At 40.5% G+C, this 16,342-nt stretch overlaps 1 protein-coding gene across 4 annotated transcripts in view; it reads right to left on the bottom strand.

Annotated features, from left to right (window-relative positions):
- The window catches only part of USP6NL (USP6 N-terminal like), a 142,678-nt gene that overhangs the window by 41,559 nt on the left and 84,777 nt on the right, over nt 1–16,342 (bottom strand). For all 4 annotated transcript variants that reach the window (XM_040248486.1, XM_040248487.1, XM_040248488.1 and 1 more), the window contains 3 exons: nt 15,880–15,947; nt 14,014–14,096; nt 6,360–6,399 (listed from right to left, as the gene is read on the bottom strand). In XM_040248486.1, coding sequence (XP_040104420.1) covers nt 6,360–6,399; nt 14,014–14,096; nt 15,880–15,947 — 191 coding nt within the window. The remainder of the gene's footprint in view (nt 1–6,359; nt 6,400–14,013; nt 14,097–15,879; nt 15,948–16,342) is intronic.

The raw sequence follows: 16,342 nt of genomic DNA, 5'->3' as shown, positions 1-16,342 counted from the left end.
ATGCATGTCATTTCTTAGTGGTTTCCTAGTATATTAAACTCTTTAAACAATCCATTAATTGTAACTTGAATTCCATTGGGTAAAGAGGTCTTTTAGGTACAGGCGAATCTCTTTAAAAAAAATTTAAAAACAAACAACCTCCCTCAAACATGTATCCTCTACAACGTTTTGTCTCTTATTTCTTTAGTTCACTGTCACATTTTTTGAATCATCTATACTTCTGATTCCCATGTCTGAATTTTTTGGACCAGGAAATCGTTTTGAAAGGGGAAGAGAGGAGGCACTGGAGAGAAAAGTCAGTATTGTAATGGGTCGCCAGATTTTTATTCTCCCAAATACAGACATATTTTGTTGAAAGACACCTTCCAACTCTTTTCTCTCTACTTTCTCAAATAAAGCACACTGTCACATTGGAAAGGACAAGCTCCGCCAGCCTTTAACTCCGTGTTTCATGACAGGACACATCCTTATGTTCAGCCGGTCGTTCACTCAGCCGCCATTTATTGAGCACACGCCACGTGCCCTGCTCTGGGTTCTGTGGCTGCAACAGTGAACAAAGCACAGGAAACCCCCTTCAGAGAGGTTACATCCTAGTGTGGAAACAGACAAACTACAGACGTAAGTGAAACGTTGAGTGACTTGGACAGTGTTAGTGCTAAAAGAGAAGTAAAGGTGGAGCGGGTGGCTAGCTTGCGTGGGGGAGGAGCCCCCAGTCTTGTAGTTCTTGGGGGTCGGGGAGTTGTCGAGGGACCTGCCAGGCAAGTCAGGGGGCACTGAGGAGGCCTGCGGGAGAGCAGGAGACAGGAGGAGGGGAGAGACAGAAACCAGGCACGCGTAGCTCTGAGGCTGTTCTGAGGACCTGCCCTTTTACTGTGGATAAATAAGATGGGGGTCAGCATCACGTTCCCCTCAGAAGTGACATGATCCCGCTTACTCTTCCAGTGAGCAGACAGCCTGTGGGGAGAAGGGGTGGCGCACTGGCAGAAGCAGGGAGCTGGAAGCTCCTAAGAGGCTCCAGTGAGCCAGGTGGCACAAGAGGAGATGCTGAGAAGGCGTCAGACTGAATTCACGGCGAGCCGAGCTAACAGAGGTGTGGGGTGAAAGAGGACATCAAAGACAACTCGGGAGATTTTAGACAGCAAATTGGACGGGTGGAGCTGCCACTGGCTGAGACAGGAAGCTTGCTTACAGATGTACTTGAGGAGAGAGAAGAGCCAGGCCTGAGCCCCGGGGCATAGTAGAAAGAATAAATATGAAGATGAGGAGGAACAAGCAGAGGAAACCAAGAAAGAGTGGCCAGTGAGGAAAGAAGCAGGGGTTCTGAAGGACAAAACAATAAAAGCCTACCTCAAGAAACAAGAGAAAAATCAAATAAATAACCTAACTTTACACCTAAAGCAACTAGGAAAAGAAGAAATGAAGAACCCCAGGGTTAGAAGAAGAAAAGAAACCATCAAAATTAGGGCAGGAGTAAATGAAAAAGAAAGAAAGGAGACTATAGTAAAAATCAACAATGCTAAAAGCTGGTTCTTTGAGAAAATAAATAAAATAGAAAAACTATTAGCCAGACTCATCAACCAAAAAAGGGAGAAGAATCAAATCAACAAGATTAGAAATGAAAATAGAGAAATCACAACAGACAACAAAGAAATACAAAGGATCACAAGAGATTACTATCAGCAACCATATGACAATAAAGTGGACAACTTGGAAGAAACAGATGAATTCTTAGAAAAGTATAACCTTCCAAAACTGAACCACAAAGAAATAGAAAATCTTAACAGACCCATCACAAGCACAGAAATCGAAACTGTAATCAAAAATCTTCCAACAAACAAAAGCCCAGGACCAGATGGCTTCACAGGTGAAGTCTACCAAAAATTTAGAGGAGAGTTAACATCTATCCTACTCAAACTCCTCCAGAAAACTGCAGAGGAAGGTAAACTTCCAAACTCAATCTGTGAGGCCACCACCACCCTGATACCAAAACCAGACAAAGATACCACCAAAAAAGAAAACTACAGGCCAATATCACTGATGAACATAGATGCAAAAATCCTCAACAAAATTCTAGCAATCAGAATCCAACAACATGTTAAAAAGATGATACATCATGACCAAGTGGGCTTTATCCCAGGGATTCAATATTTGCAAATCAATCAATGTGATAAACCACTTTAACAAATTGAAAGATAAAAACCATGATTATCTCAATAGATGCAGAAAAAGCCTTTGACAAAATTCAACATCCATTTATGATAAAAACCCTCCAAAAAGCAGGCATAGAAGGAATATATCTCAACATAATAAAAGCCATAAATGATAAACCCACAGCAAACATTATCCTCAATGGTGAAAAATTGAAAGCATTTCCCTTAAAGTTAGGAACAAGACAAGGATGCCCACTCTCACCACTACTATTCAACCTAGTTTTGGAAGTTTTAGCCACAGCAATCACAAGAAAAAGAAAGAAAAGGAATCCAGATTGAAAAAGAAGAAGTAAAACTCTCACTGAGATGACATGATCCTCTACACAGAAACCCTAAAGATACCACCAGAAAATTACTAGAGCTAATCAATGAATATAGTAAAGTTGCAGGATATAAAATTAATACACAGAAATCCCTTGCATTCCTGTACACTAACAATAAGAAAACAGAAAGAGAAATTAAGGAAACAATTCCATTCACCATTGCAATGAAAAGAATAAAATACTTAGGAATAAATCTACTTAAAAGAAACAAAAGACCTATACATAGAAAACTATAAAACACTGATGAAAGAAATCAAAGATGACAGAAATAGATGGATAAATATACCATGTTCATGGATCAGAAGAATCAATATAGTGAAAATGAGTATACTACTCAAAGCAATCTATAGATTCAATGCAATCCCTATCAAGTTACCAATGGTATTTTTCACAGAACTAGAACAAATAATTTCACAATTTGTATGGAAATACAGAAAACCTCAAATAGCCAAAGCAATGTTGAGAAAGAAGAATGGAACTAGAGGAATCAACCTGCCTGACTTGACACTACAAAGCTACAGTCATCAAGACAGTATGGTACTGGCACAACAACAGAAAACCCAGAGATAAATCCACGCACCCATGGACACCTTATCTTTGACAAAGGAGGCAAGACTATAGAATGGAGAGAAGACAATCTTTAACAAGTGGTGCTGGGAAAACTGGTCAACCACCTGTAAAAGAATGAAACTAGAACACTTTTCTAACACCATACACAAAAATAAACTCAAAATGGATTAAAGATCTAAACCTAAGACCAGAAACTATAAAACTTCTAGAGGAAGACACAAGCAAAACACTCACTAACATAAATCACAGCAGGGTCTATACCCACCTCCCAGAGTAAAAGAAACAAAAGCAATAATACACAAATACACTAATTAAACTTAAAAAGCTTTTGCACAATGAAGGAAACTATAAGCAAGGTGAAAAGACAGCCTTCAGAATGGAAGTAATATGAGCAAATGAAGCAACTGACAAAGAATTAATCTCAAAAATATACAAGCAGCTCATGCAGCTCAATACCAGAAAAATAAATGACCCAATCAAAAAATGGGCCAAAGAACTAAACAGACATTTCTCCAAAGAAGACATACAGATGGCTAACAGACACATGAAAAGGTGCTCAACATCATGATGAGAGAATGCAAATCAAAACCACAATGAGGTACCATCTCACACTGGTCAGAATGGCTGCTATCAAAAGTCTACAAACAATAAATGCTGGAGAGGGTGTGGAGAAAAGGGAACTCTCTTACACTGTTGGTGGGAATGCAAACTAGTACAGTCACTATGGAGAACAGTGTGGAGATTCCTTAAAAAGCTGGAAATAAAACTGCCATACGACCCAGCAATCCCACTGCTGGGCATACACACCAAGGAAACCAGAATTGAAAGAGACACATGTACCCCAATGTTCACTGCAGCACTGTTTACAACAGCTAGGACATGCAAGCAACCTAGATGTCCATCGGAAAACAAATGGATAAAAAAGCTGTGGTACATATACACAATGGAATATTACTTAGCTATAAAAAGAATGCATTTGAATCAGTTCTAATGAGGTAGATGAAACTGGAGCCTATTATACAGAGTGAAGTAAGTCAGAAAAACACCAATACAGTATATTAACACATATATACGGAATTTGGAAAGATGGTAACGATGACCCTATATGCGAGACAGCAAGAGACACAGATATAAAGAACAGACTTTTGGACTCTGTGGAAGAAGGCGAGGGTGGGATGATTTGAGAGAACAGCATTGAAATGTGTATATTACCATATGAGAAATAGACCACCAGTCCATGTTCAATGCATGAAACAGGGCACTCAACACCAGTTGTCCTGGTACACTAGGACAACCCTGAAAGAGGGGATGGGGAGAAAGGTGGGAGTGGGGTTCAAGATGGAGGACACATGTAAACCCACGGCTGATTCATGTCAATGTATGGCAAAAACCACTACAATACTGTAAAGTAATTAGCCACCAATTAAAATTAATTAATAATAATAATAATAAAAACAGAACACGTGAGAGGTCAACCAACCACATCACAGTGTGGTGTGGGAGGGAGCTGGGAACTGACGACCTGGGGCGACAGTACAGAGATGAGAAATGAGAAGCACAAGCAAGCACATCAGCCAAGCAAGGCTGGAGGAGGAGGCACTGGGGGCTTGAGAGGGAAGAGGAAAGAGCACTAGCTAAAGTGGGAGCAGAAATTCACCAGGAAGGCATGGCATGGAGTCCAGGCAGCATAAACGTGCAGCTGAGGTTTGAGATCCTGGATGCAAAGTAAAGCCATTCATCCCGGCCGGGAGTCGTCCCCAGGTGCACAGAGCCACACCGGCACTGCAGGGCAGGAAGGTGAACTCAGAAGAGGCAGGACAGGGGAGGTCCTGACCTGTGGCAGGAAGAGAGGGGGTTGAAGACCTAACAGTGATGGGATCCAAGGATAAGCCAAGTCAGGGCACTAACAGAGAGGATGGCCAGAGGGTGGAACCACCCTGTGTGTCCAGGTGCAAGTGGAGCAGTACAAGTTCCCCAGGAGCGGAGCTGGTAGAAAGCACTGCACCATCATTTCCCTCTCCAGCAACCCAGGGCCGCAGGGACCAGCCTTCTCTCCAGCAGCACTGCCCTCAAATGACATGAATACCAGGCCCTGAAAGCCACGGTTATGTCCCTCAACTATCTCCCCTGGCCTGCCTCCAGTCACTGCTGAACAGCTAGCATTACAGTAACAGAAACCAGGTCATGTTTTCCTGATAGTCCAGGCTACTGCCTTGATTCTAGGCCCCCGCTTGATACATTGTTGCTAAGCAGTAATACAGCTTTATTAAAAGAAATTCCTTTGGCCAAACATCAAGGTTATGACACAAAGAGAATCAGGAAGTCACTGGAGAATTCAACCTCAGGAAATACCTACATGGTTCTCTACATGGCGTATGTAAAATAGCAATTTTATCCAATGTTATACTACAGTATTAATTTTCAGAAGATTTTGATTTTAGATTCCCTAAAATGCTTTTCAAATTCCAGCACCAATTTTACCTCCATTTTGTGAAACTCAGCCTTGTTTACCCATCAAACATAAACGAACAGACTAGTGTCCCTGATCAATAGTCTCCCTCTCTATTCATGAATCCTTACAGTTCATCTTTTTGGTAGATGAGAAAATGGGAGGCGGGGAGGGGGACTCCAAAGGACCCTGAACGATCAGTCCCTAAGTGTCAGCACACCCAGCTGTGGAGCCAGGCCCCAGCCAAGTGCAATGAGAAAGGGGAACCACTCAGTTACCAAAGCCCGGCAGGTTTACTATATATAAGACTTAAGTCTTTAAAATGGAAACATACTTATTTGACTATAGCAAACTCTTTTTGCAGTCATCTGCGGGAGATGCAGAGGAAACCTCGTGACACAGCTGTGTTGCAAAGAGCGGCTGGTCTGGACCAGAGCCAGAGGAGCTGTGGTGCCGGAGAGGTGCCCAGGCAGTGGTACAGCACAGGGGCCTGGGCTCCTGAGCACGTGCTCTCACCAGGCCCACGTCCCGAGGCGGCCTTGACGGAGAACCACCATCCACGTGCAGGCTCTGCTAAGGGCCACCCCTCCTTTTTTCCAAGTACCTACACAAGTTCCATAAAATCTAAAGTTGTATTACCATTAATTTAACTATTTTCTTACAGTGATATTCAGAGGGTCAAATTTTAATGCTGACAGCAGCACTGACAGGTAATAAAGGCACCCTCAATCACAAAAGTGGCAACTTTTCTTCCTCTGAGGAATGTAATTCCTCGGTAACAAAAAATGAACACAGAACTGGACTTACCCGTTCCATAGCTGCATTGTGATATGGGAGCTCCTCCTCACTGAAAAGGAAAAACAATGGGTGTGAAATAGTTGAAATCAGGGCAAATTTTTTTTTTTAATTATAAATCTGTAGGTACACATTATGTCCAACCATCTACCTGTCATCACAAGAGTTATGTAAGCTTCCATTCCACCAACATTCAACATAAAACAATGAACTATTCTGTAAACAGGTTTCCCAGGTGGCTCAGTGTTAAAGAATCTGCTTGCCCATGCAGGAGACACAGGCTATATACCTGGGTCAGGAAGATCCCCTGGAGAAGGGAATGGCAACCCCACTCCAGGATTTTTGCCTGGAGAGTCCCAAGGACAGAGGAGGCTGCAGCGCTACAGTCCATGGGGTTGCAAAAGAGTCACACATGACTGAGAGACTTACAACAACATTCTGAAGCCACATCTCCTGTCTTCAGATCTCTAGGCCCACTCTGCCCAATCTTGTCATCTTTAGCCACAGGTGGCTGTTTAATTTTAAATGTAAAATAAAATGAAGTTAAATTAAAAGTTTAGTCATCAGCCTCATAAGCCATAACTCAGCTACCACACTGAACAGTATGGATACAGTGAGAACACTTCCACAAAGGCTGCAGAAAGTTCCAGTGGACAAGACTGCTCTAGTCCAGGGGTCAACAACCCTTTCCTGCAAAGGTAAATACTGAAACAGCAAATATTTTAGGCTTTGTGGACCATACAGTCTTTTTCATAATTGCTCAACTCTGATGTCATACTGTGAAAGCAGATGCTGACAGCATGTAAACCAGGTGTGGCTTAGTTCCCATAAAACGTTTACAAAAACAGGTGGAGAGCTGGATTTGGCCCACAGGCCATCATCTGCCCACCTCTACCCAAGACCATCACCTCCACTTTCTGTCTCAAACTGTAGCCCGTAACAAATCAGTGTTCAAAACAATTAGTATAAGGAAATAAATCTCCCGCATTGCAGGCAGATTCTTTACCATCTGAGCCACCAGGGAAGTCTGGTTTTGACAAGATCTATACATATTTTTGCCTTTCTCTTCATACCTGACAGTAACACTTTTAAGAACACATGTTGTGTCCAGTGTTTTCTTTTTTCTTTTTTAAATTTTTATTTTTACTTTATTTTACTTTACAATACTGTATTGGTTTTGCCATACATTGACATGAATCCGCCACGGGTGTACATGAGTTCCCAAACATGAACCCCCCTCCCGCCTCCCACCAGTGTTTTCAAAAGCATTATTTTGCTACTCTGAAGAGCTCTTAGGTGAAGCATAAAGCTATAGCAACAAAACTGACCACAGAGTGTTAAGAGCTGAAAGAGACCTCAGAGAGCTGGTACAACCCCCCATTTCACAGATGAGAAAGCTAACATGTTCACTCAGTCACCATCACTCACCCTAATACAGAGATGCTTAGCAGTATCTAACCCAGTGGGTTCAAACTTAGATTTGTATCTATATTCAAGTTGTGCAAAAGTGTATGAAAAACAGGCTAAGAAATTAATTCTCAAGAAGAAAAGAAATTTTGAAGAATATAAGTTGCTTTTTTATAAGTGGCTACTCATCTTTTTCTTTTCCTTTTTAAAATAGCTTTTGTTATGCTCTTAGTTTAACTTTCCCTGCTAATTTGTGATCTGATTACTGGGGTCAGTGATGTATGAATGGCACACATCCATTCTTCACTGACTGGCAGAAGAAGGCCTGTGGACATCACTGGAACATACTTGCTAAGTGATAGGGTCAGCAGGGACATCTTGAAAGAATAAGAACATCTGGCAACCTTTGGGTGCACCAAGAGTGGTATCTCTGGGGTGAGTGGGCTGCCCTGGGCAAGAGCAACCTTTTGCGTGGCTGACTTGAACATATCCTAACACTGAACATTCCTAACTGCAAATGAAGTGCCATCTCTGGCTGCCACCACAGGTCAAGTTCTTCAGCATCCTCCCATTCACCAGACAAGACTAATAGGCCTAACTGTGCCGGCTGTCAACACTGAACCAGAACCAAGCATTGCATGTGTCTGTGGAAAGATGGGAACCATCTGTTCAGCTACACAGTCTGTGTCAGGCAGATCCTAAAGAATGAATCCACCTCTGGCAACCACCAATAAGTTCTCTGTATGGATGAGTTTGGGTTTTTCTGTTTTTAGATTTCACATACAAGTGAGCATTTGTCTTTCTCTGACTTATTTCACTTAGTAGAGTTCCATCAGGGTTTCTCTTTGTTGTTGCTAGAATTTGTTGTGGTAGAATTTCCTTCTTTTTTATGGGTGAATAATATGCCACTGTAGATAAACATCACATTTCCATTTATCAGTTGATGGACATTTAGGTTCTTTCTGTGTCTTGGCTACTGAGAATCATGCTGCAATGAACACAGTGGATGCAGATATATTTTTGAGTTAGTGTTTTCATTTCTTTCAGATACATATTCAAAAGTTAAACTTGCTGGATCATATGGGAGTATACTATTTTCAATATTTTTGAGAAGCCTCCATACTATTTTTCATAGCAACTGCATCAATTTGCACCAATCGTGTGCAAGGGTTCTCTTTTCTCCACATTTTTGCCAAAACTTACTTCTTGTCTCTTTGGTGATATCCATTCTAACAGGAGCAATGTAATACTGCACTGTGATTTGGCTTGGCATTTGCCTCATGACTAGTGATGCTCAACACATTTTCATGGACTTGTTCGTCATCTGTACATCAAGTATCTATTTACTGAATAGAAAGTATCTATTCAGATCCTCTGCTCATTCTTGGATTGTTTGGAGGGTTTTTTTGGCTAGAGTTATACAATTCTTAATATATTTTGGGTATTAATCTCTTATCAGACACATGATTTGCAAGTCTTTTCTCCCATTCAGTCGACTGCCTTTTCATTTTGTTCATGGTTTCCTCTGCTACACAGAAAGTTTTTACCTTGATGTAGTTCCACTTGCTTTTTGTTTGTTTGTTTGACTTTGCTTTGGCATCAAATCCAAAAAATCATCATCAAGACCAACGACAAGGAGCTTCAGGTTCAGTTGCTCAGGTGTGTCCGACTCTTTGCAACCCCATGGACTGCAGCACACCAGGCTTCCCTATCCATCACCAACTCCCAGAGCTTATTCAAACTCATGTCTATCGAGTCAGTGTGTACCACGTAAGTTTTCTTTTGGGAGTTTCAGGTCTTATGTTCAAGTCTTTAAGCCACTTTGGGTTGCCCAAAAAGCTCATTCAGGTTTTTCCATAAGATGTTATAGAACACCACCATGCTCATTTATGTATTGTCTATGATTTTTTTTTTCATGCTACCATGGTAGAGTTCAATAGCTGTAACAAAGACCATACAGTTCACAAAGCCAAGAAGTACTTAAGATCTAGTCTTCATGGAAATGTCTGCCTACTCCTGCTTTAGAAAACAAAGGTTTGTCCTCTAATGAAAAGAGGCACCTACAGACTGCTTAAAGAAAACACCAAGCTGACAGCAAGAAGCTATGCCTCGCAGAAATACACTAAGTAAAAACAACTACAGTCACAGCTGGAAATACAGGGACCTTACCTGGATCTATTTGTTTTTTCAATCTGCTAGTAAGCTTAAAGGAATTACTAGATTTTATGTACTTTCAGTTTTTCAATAGCTCAGGATGAGTTCTTTTGTAACTATGAGATAAAGTTTCATTTGGAAACTTAAAAGTTAACTAACTTGTTAAAATCAGTTAGCTCAATATACTGACTAAATTTCACTTTAGATGTTGTAGCAAATTTTGTCTTAGATTAACACTGGTCAAAATTAGTCAAAATTATTGGATGGGGAGTTCTCAAGGCCCTGTCATTAAAACAGATACTCTTTAACACAAATGCCATTATTCTGGATTTCAAGTATTTATATAGTTATACTAAACTTCAGACAATGTATACATGTTTTTAAGAAGTGGTTGAAAATCTGAGGCTTGGTATTAATTTTATCTTTTTTTTGAAAAAGTTTCCTTGTAATTCTATTAATAACTTGTGGCCTAAAAGCATTATCTATCATTATCCAAATACCAAGCATTCTTTGTTGAGCAGTGACTATTTTTGAAAAGAAAAAAAAAAAAAAAGTTGAAAGTTCAAATGCTGAAAGTTCTCTAAGTTCTTAAATAAGCCGGACTTCTCCACTCTCCAGATGCATCAGAGGCACAGAGTTAGGGACAGCTTCCCATTTCTGCATACTAAACAAAGATGATCCTGTTCCACCAGCAAGCCAGGCTGGTTTGCCAACAGTTTTTATATTTATTGTGAAATCCGCTATAAAAGCAAGTTAGTCCTGTGCAGTGTTTGTTAATTATGGTCATCCTTCTTCACATATAACAAGTAATTTAAGTTACAAAAACTGTCATTATACATGAAGTCAGCAGCCTTCAGAGAAGGCTACAAAGTTACTTTGTATCATTTTATTGACACTTAAAACCCATGTTTACCATAGAACCAATAAAAAAATTACAAAGAACTAAAACAGCAGCAAGAAATGCTCTTTTGATGGAGGTATGACAGGGAGCAGGTCTAGATGCCTGCACCAGGTAACTTATTCAATAACACAGAAAAACCCAGCCTTCAGTGACCAGTGATCAGAGGTACCAGCAGCAACCTTGAAACAAAGTGTCTCACTGAAATGAGGCGCTGTAACAAAAATCAATGCTTGTGTGAAATTCCATGAAGTACAACATCACACTAAACCCCATTTCTATGTTCATCATTTTCCTTCATGGGGCCTGATTTAGGTTTGCATCACAGAATAAATAAAAAATTCAGTGGGCTGGCCTGAGAACTGGTTTGGCCTTGTTTCCGAAAACTGGGTGAGCTCACCACTATCTAAGCGTCCATCTCAGGAGAGGAATCATTTCAAACAGGCCCCCTTCTTAGGCATTCTTCTTCTCCCCTTTAATTTTCCTCCAGGCATTTCAAAGAGCTTCACTGATGCTTCTCTTATTAAAACTACAGAGGAGTAATAGTAACAGGCAGTAGAACACAGAAGTTCCAAACTTAGGCTCTGCCGTGAGCTGCCAAAGTCAGTTCCTCGGAGCTGACATTTACTGCAAGCAGAACCTGGTCAAGCTGTTTGACCTCTCCGAGCTTCCGTTCATCTTAAGAAAGATAAAAAGAGTACCTATGTCTAAGAGGTTTAGAAAGGAATAATCCATGTAAACAGCTTAGAACAGTGCCAGCACACAGTAAGTGCTCAATAAATACGAGCTAATATTATTAAGGTAAATCACTGGTCTATTTCCCACTAGAGACAAATGGACCTGAGCACAGAGGTGAAAACAAATGTGGAATAACTGAGTGTGATTTTTAGATTGCCAAATACAGGTTAGGTTTCTGGGCCAGAACCTAGTTGTTATAAGCAACGAGGAAAGAGAATTTAGGTAACTCACAGGCCCTTTTGGAATGTAAGAGGTTTTCATATGTGTTAGTGTTAATTGCTCAGTCATGTCCACTCTTTGGGACCCCATGGACTGTAGCCTGCCATTCTCCTCTGTCCATGGAATGCTCCAGGTAAGAATACTGGACTGGGTTGCTGTGGGGAGACAGCAAATTAGCCAAGATGGCATGTTCAGGCCCTCTTGCTCCACGTTTTGTAAATAATGACTATGTAACAGCTGAGATCATTTATAGCACTGAACATGCGTGTCAGGAGGTGCTGTATGCATACCTGAGCTAGGAAGCGGCAGCATTTAGTGCTGCGGCATGGCTGTGTCCGTTGGGTCAGCCATGAGAGGGGAGAATATAGCACGTCTGCTGCTACAGCTGCTGCGTCATCCAGGAGAGAGGTTGTGCTGTGTTAGGTTATGCTACGTCTGTTACAACAGCCATGAGAGGAGAGAATAAACGTGTCTGCAGTTCCTACGGCTCCCTGAGTCTTCTTCCAGCCTCTTAGCTCATGCCTTGCCTATCCTGGGTTCAGGAAACAGTGTGCACAGTGAGATACAGCAAGATGGTAGCCATTCCTTTCTCCAGGCGATCTTCCCGACCCAGGGATCAAACCCAGGTCTCCCGCATTGCAGGCAGATTCTTCTACCTTCTGAGCCACCAGGGAAGCCCTTTTCATGTTATTTTGTATTGTATTAGACCATTTTTTGATAAAAACATCTTTTAGAGTGGTTCACTGCCATGACAAATACTTGGAGAGGTCAAAAATCAGCTGAGTTGTAGCCTACCTTGTGAATCAAAATCTGAGATAGAACCCAGAAATCTATTTAAACAAACATTCTCCAGCTAATTCTAACATGCAGGAAATTTGGGGACCCACTGATCTTGATGGTGCCAAATGCTCAAAGTGTCCTTCAAACAGCATTCACATACCTCAGATCTGCACATGAACCCGCACAAGGGTAAAAATCACCTCCTGCCACATTTGTGGCCAAGTCTGATTTACTTATAAAAAAGTGAAAGTGGGGGGTTCCTTTAAGAATAGTATTTTCATCATAGTTAAAGACTGCTCTTGCTGGTCTGTTGAAATTCAAAGTCTTCTAATTGCAACTACTCAGGAGAACATTTCGGATATGCTGATATCATTAGGTAGCATAACACCTGAGGTTTGTCTAGACCTGTAGGTAGTATTCTGTCATTTTATTTCTTCAAAGTTTCAAGTAGCCCTAAGTATGCAGGCAGTTAATGATTTCTGTTTCACAGATAAGGCGTGAGATAGTTAACTGAAACCAGCAAAGCCAGAAGAACAGCACATACTCTCTAACTCCCACAACTGTTTCTGTTTGCTTGAGACCCTGAGAAAAACATGATCCAACAAAACATCTTGTAAATGCAAAAAAACTGAATGGAAACAAAAAAGAAGGTCTGAGTACTACAAAGTTACTGCCAGGAACCCCCTAAGAAATTTTATTTATTCTTCAAAATGTAATCATGTGTCATAAAATAAAAATCCCTGGCTTTTTCCTCTTCAGAATAAATGAGACTGGGGAAAATGTGAATAAGTGGCAAAGGTAATTAATAAACTGTATGGAACCAAACGAACTATAGAGATGTAGCAGAGTCGCCAGCCTGGGGAATCTGTTTAAACAAAGCTGGAACCAGAACTCGCAGACCCCTATCAGTGCAGGACAAGGGTCAAAACCACTCTAACTACTTTATAGTGCGCCAGACCTTTCTCAACTCTTTGTAGAACAAATTCAGGATAGATGGAATTAATTTTGAGAAGCAATAACACAAAGAGACTTCCAACTGTAAGGAAGATCAATGGCATTTCTTCCACTGTTCATTTTTAGGCTGCATAACACTGAGGTTCTGGCTGCTAATTATTTTTTAAATGCACTTATATAAAATAAAATGCCTTATAATTATTTTTGAAATACAAGTTGTTATTGATTTCCATTTACTTCTGCTAAATTATTAATACAACTCATTTATCGCACTTAATGTTGTTCTTAAAACACAATGAATATTAAAGATTATATTCTTAGCTATAGTTCAATTTCAATCATAGAGGTTAAAAAAAATGCCAGAAATTTAACTTTAAGAAAAAGAAAAGCAGGCTGAAGGACTATTCCTGGAGTCTTAATCACTCAATGCTATTAAAAACAAAGAAAATCAATGCAATAGGTGATGATAGAAACATAATTTTAAAAGTCAGCTAGCTTTCAAACTATGCAACTTACTGTAAGAAGCCAAATCTATCCGTGACTTTGTAAACAAGGTAATCAGCATCTTCCCAAGGTTCAATCTCTGCACCTTCACGTCCCTATAGAAAGGGACAAAGAAGAGTGTTACTGGGAATGTATAAAACTGAATAATTTCTTAAAAAGACCAAAAAAACAAGGGTTAGAAAAAAGCTATGTCTTGCCTTTTCATCCTAACTTCTCAGAAGAGCGGACCACATACTTTGCCCCTTTCTTCCCCACTTCCCTCCTCCACTGGCCCTAATACCATCCTTCCCAAGGCCAAAACGGCCTCCCACCATCAGTACATGGACACTCCAGCATCCTCATCGGATGAACTGTTGCGGCGCACTCATCAGTGTTGCTCACGCAACCTCACGGCACCACCGTGCCCTGGCTCTCCCGTCCCTGCCTCTCCCGTCCCTGCCCTACTCTTCCGCACTGGCTTCCTCATGGGTCCTTCCTGAGGGCCGGCGGGCCCAGCGCTCTGTCCTCAGCCCACTGCCCGTCACATTCCCCTCTTGAGCTGTGAACATCAGCACTGCTGAGAGCAGGAGCCCCAGAAGGGCCTATTCCATCCCTCACATTTCACACTCTGCACCTGACTGTCTCATGGAGTCTCCACTGAGGGTATTTACAACAGTCAGTCAGCTCACACGTGAAAACCTTGTGGACAAAGCACCCCTGTAACTCTTATTTGTGCAGTGATTCCCCAAGGCCTCGCATGACACCTGACCTGGTCACTTAGTGCTAACTGCAGGAAAAAAAATGCACACAAGTATGAAAGAATGATGGTTCTATTCATTTTAAATTAGTTAAGCAGTTAAATAAATTAATTAGGTTTCTTGCAGAGTATGCTAAAACCTAGTCATAATAATAGGAAACTGTGTCTGATGTTTCAAACAAGCAACTTAAAAACAAACTCTGGGAACAGACTGTTAAGTTGAGCCCTGCCTGCATGTTCCTGTTATTCTCACAAATCACCGAAAATAACATACAAAACTACAGGCAACCAATATAAATACAAAACATGACATTTATAGATCACAGCTACAACTCATTATAGATCTCAAGAGATAAAAGGTACTAATAAGGACATATGTAAATTGTCAACAGTTGTGAAATTCTGGGGCATCAAAAGCCAGATTCCACAACTAACTTAAGGATAAAAAGCTAGAGATTATACATCATGTACCAATTCAAATTTCAGATCAATGTTGTCAATTTTCAATATCACATATCAATTAAATAAAATGGGTATTTAACTCTATATACTAATGTAATTAAAACATTTATTGAATACCTACTATGAGCCAGAACTGTTGTAGGTATTTAGGATACAAGAGCAAATCAAACAAGAGAAATTCTTACCCTCAGAGAGTTCACATTCTAGGTAGGCAAGCAAGCAACAAAATGTAATAAAAAATATGCTGACATTTTAAAAGCTATGGTGAAAAATAAAGAAGAGAAAGGGGATAGAGAGAGCCAGAGGATGGAGCGGGATATTCAACAGTGTGGTCAGAGAAGAGTTCACTAAGAGGTAGCATAGGGGCAAAGAAAAAGAGGAGGCAAAAGGGCATAAGGGTATCCAGCACACAAGTGCTCCAGGCAGAAGAAACAGCCTGTGTGTGCAAAGGCCCTGAGACAGGAGCAAGCCTGGAAGAAATAACAGGCGACCAGCGTGGCTGGAGAAGAGGGATGGAGGGAGAGAAACTACGTAGACAAAGCCAGAGAAACAAGAGGACTTCAGCAGTCATGGGAAATAAACAAACTGCCGCTGTGATTTAAGCCCTCCAAAAAGCAAATCCTCTTCTATTTATATTTTTGAAAGTAAAAATTACTTAAAGAGTAATGATGAATACTTACTCTGTCATATTTAGCAACTATTTCAGCTCGCTCCTGGGCAAGTTTAAGTGCTACATCCTGGTTTGAATCTGTGGAGAGATCAAATTTCAGTGAACTTTTGTTTAAAGATTTATAAAATTAATTAATCATAAAACTAAGACAAAGCAAGTGAAAATAAAACAATAAATTGATGCTGCCTAAAATGACAAATCAGCAAAAATCAAATAAACTTACAAGGGTGAGTTAAGTATCTATAACTACAACTTTGAAATATCTACATATCTACTATTTTGGTATTACATACCACCCTCAAAAGAAAGCAAATCTGTTAACACAGCATTAACTTAGGGGATATGTAAATCTTATCCCTCAAGAGTTATATTTGGATCTAATTTCATAGAAATAAGAATTAAAGTAGAAACTGGAAATGAGAGTTCTAAGTTTTCAGATGAAATCCACCTGGGCAGGTGATGAGAAGAACATT

The sequence above is a fragment of the Oryx dammah genome, unplaced genomic scaffold (assembly GCF_014754425.2).
Source record: "Oryx dammah isolate SB20612 unplaced genomic scaffold, SCBI_Odam_1.1 HiC_scaffold_10, whole genome shotgun sequence".
Lineage (NCBI taxonomy): Eukaryota > Metazoa > Chordata > Mammalia > Artiodactyla > Bovidae > Oryx > Oryx dammah.
This window is presented reverse-complemented; position numbering and strand designations above follow the sequence as displayed.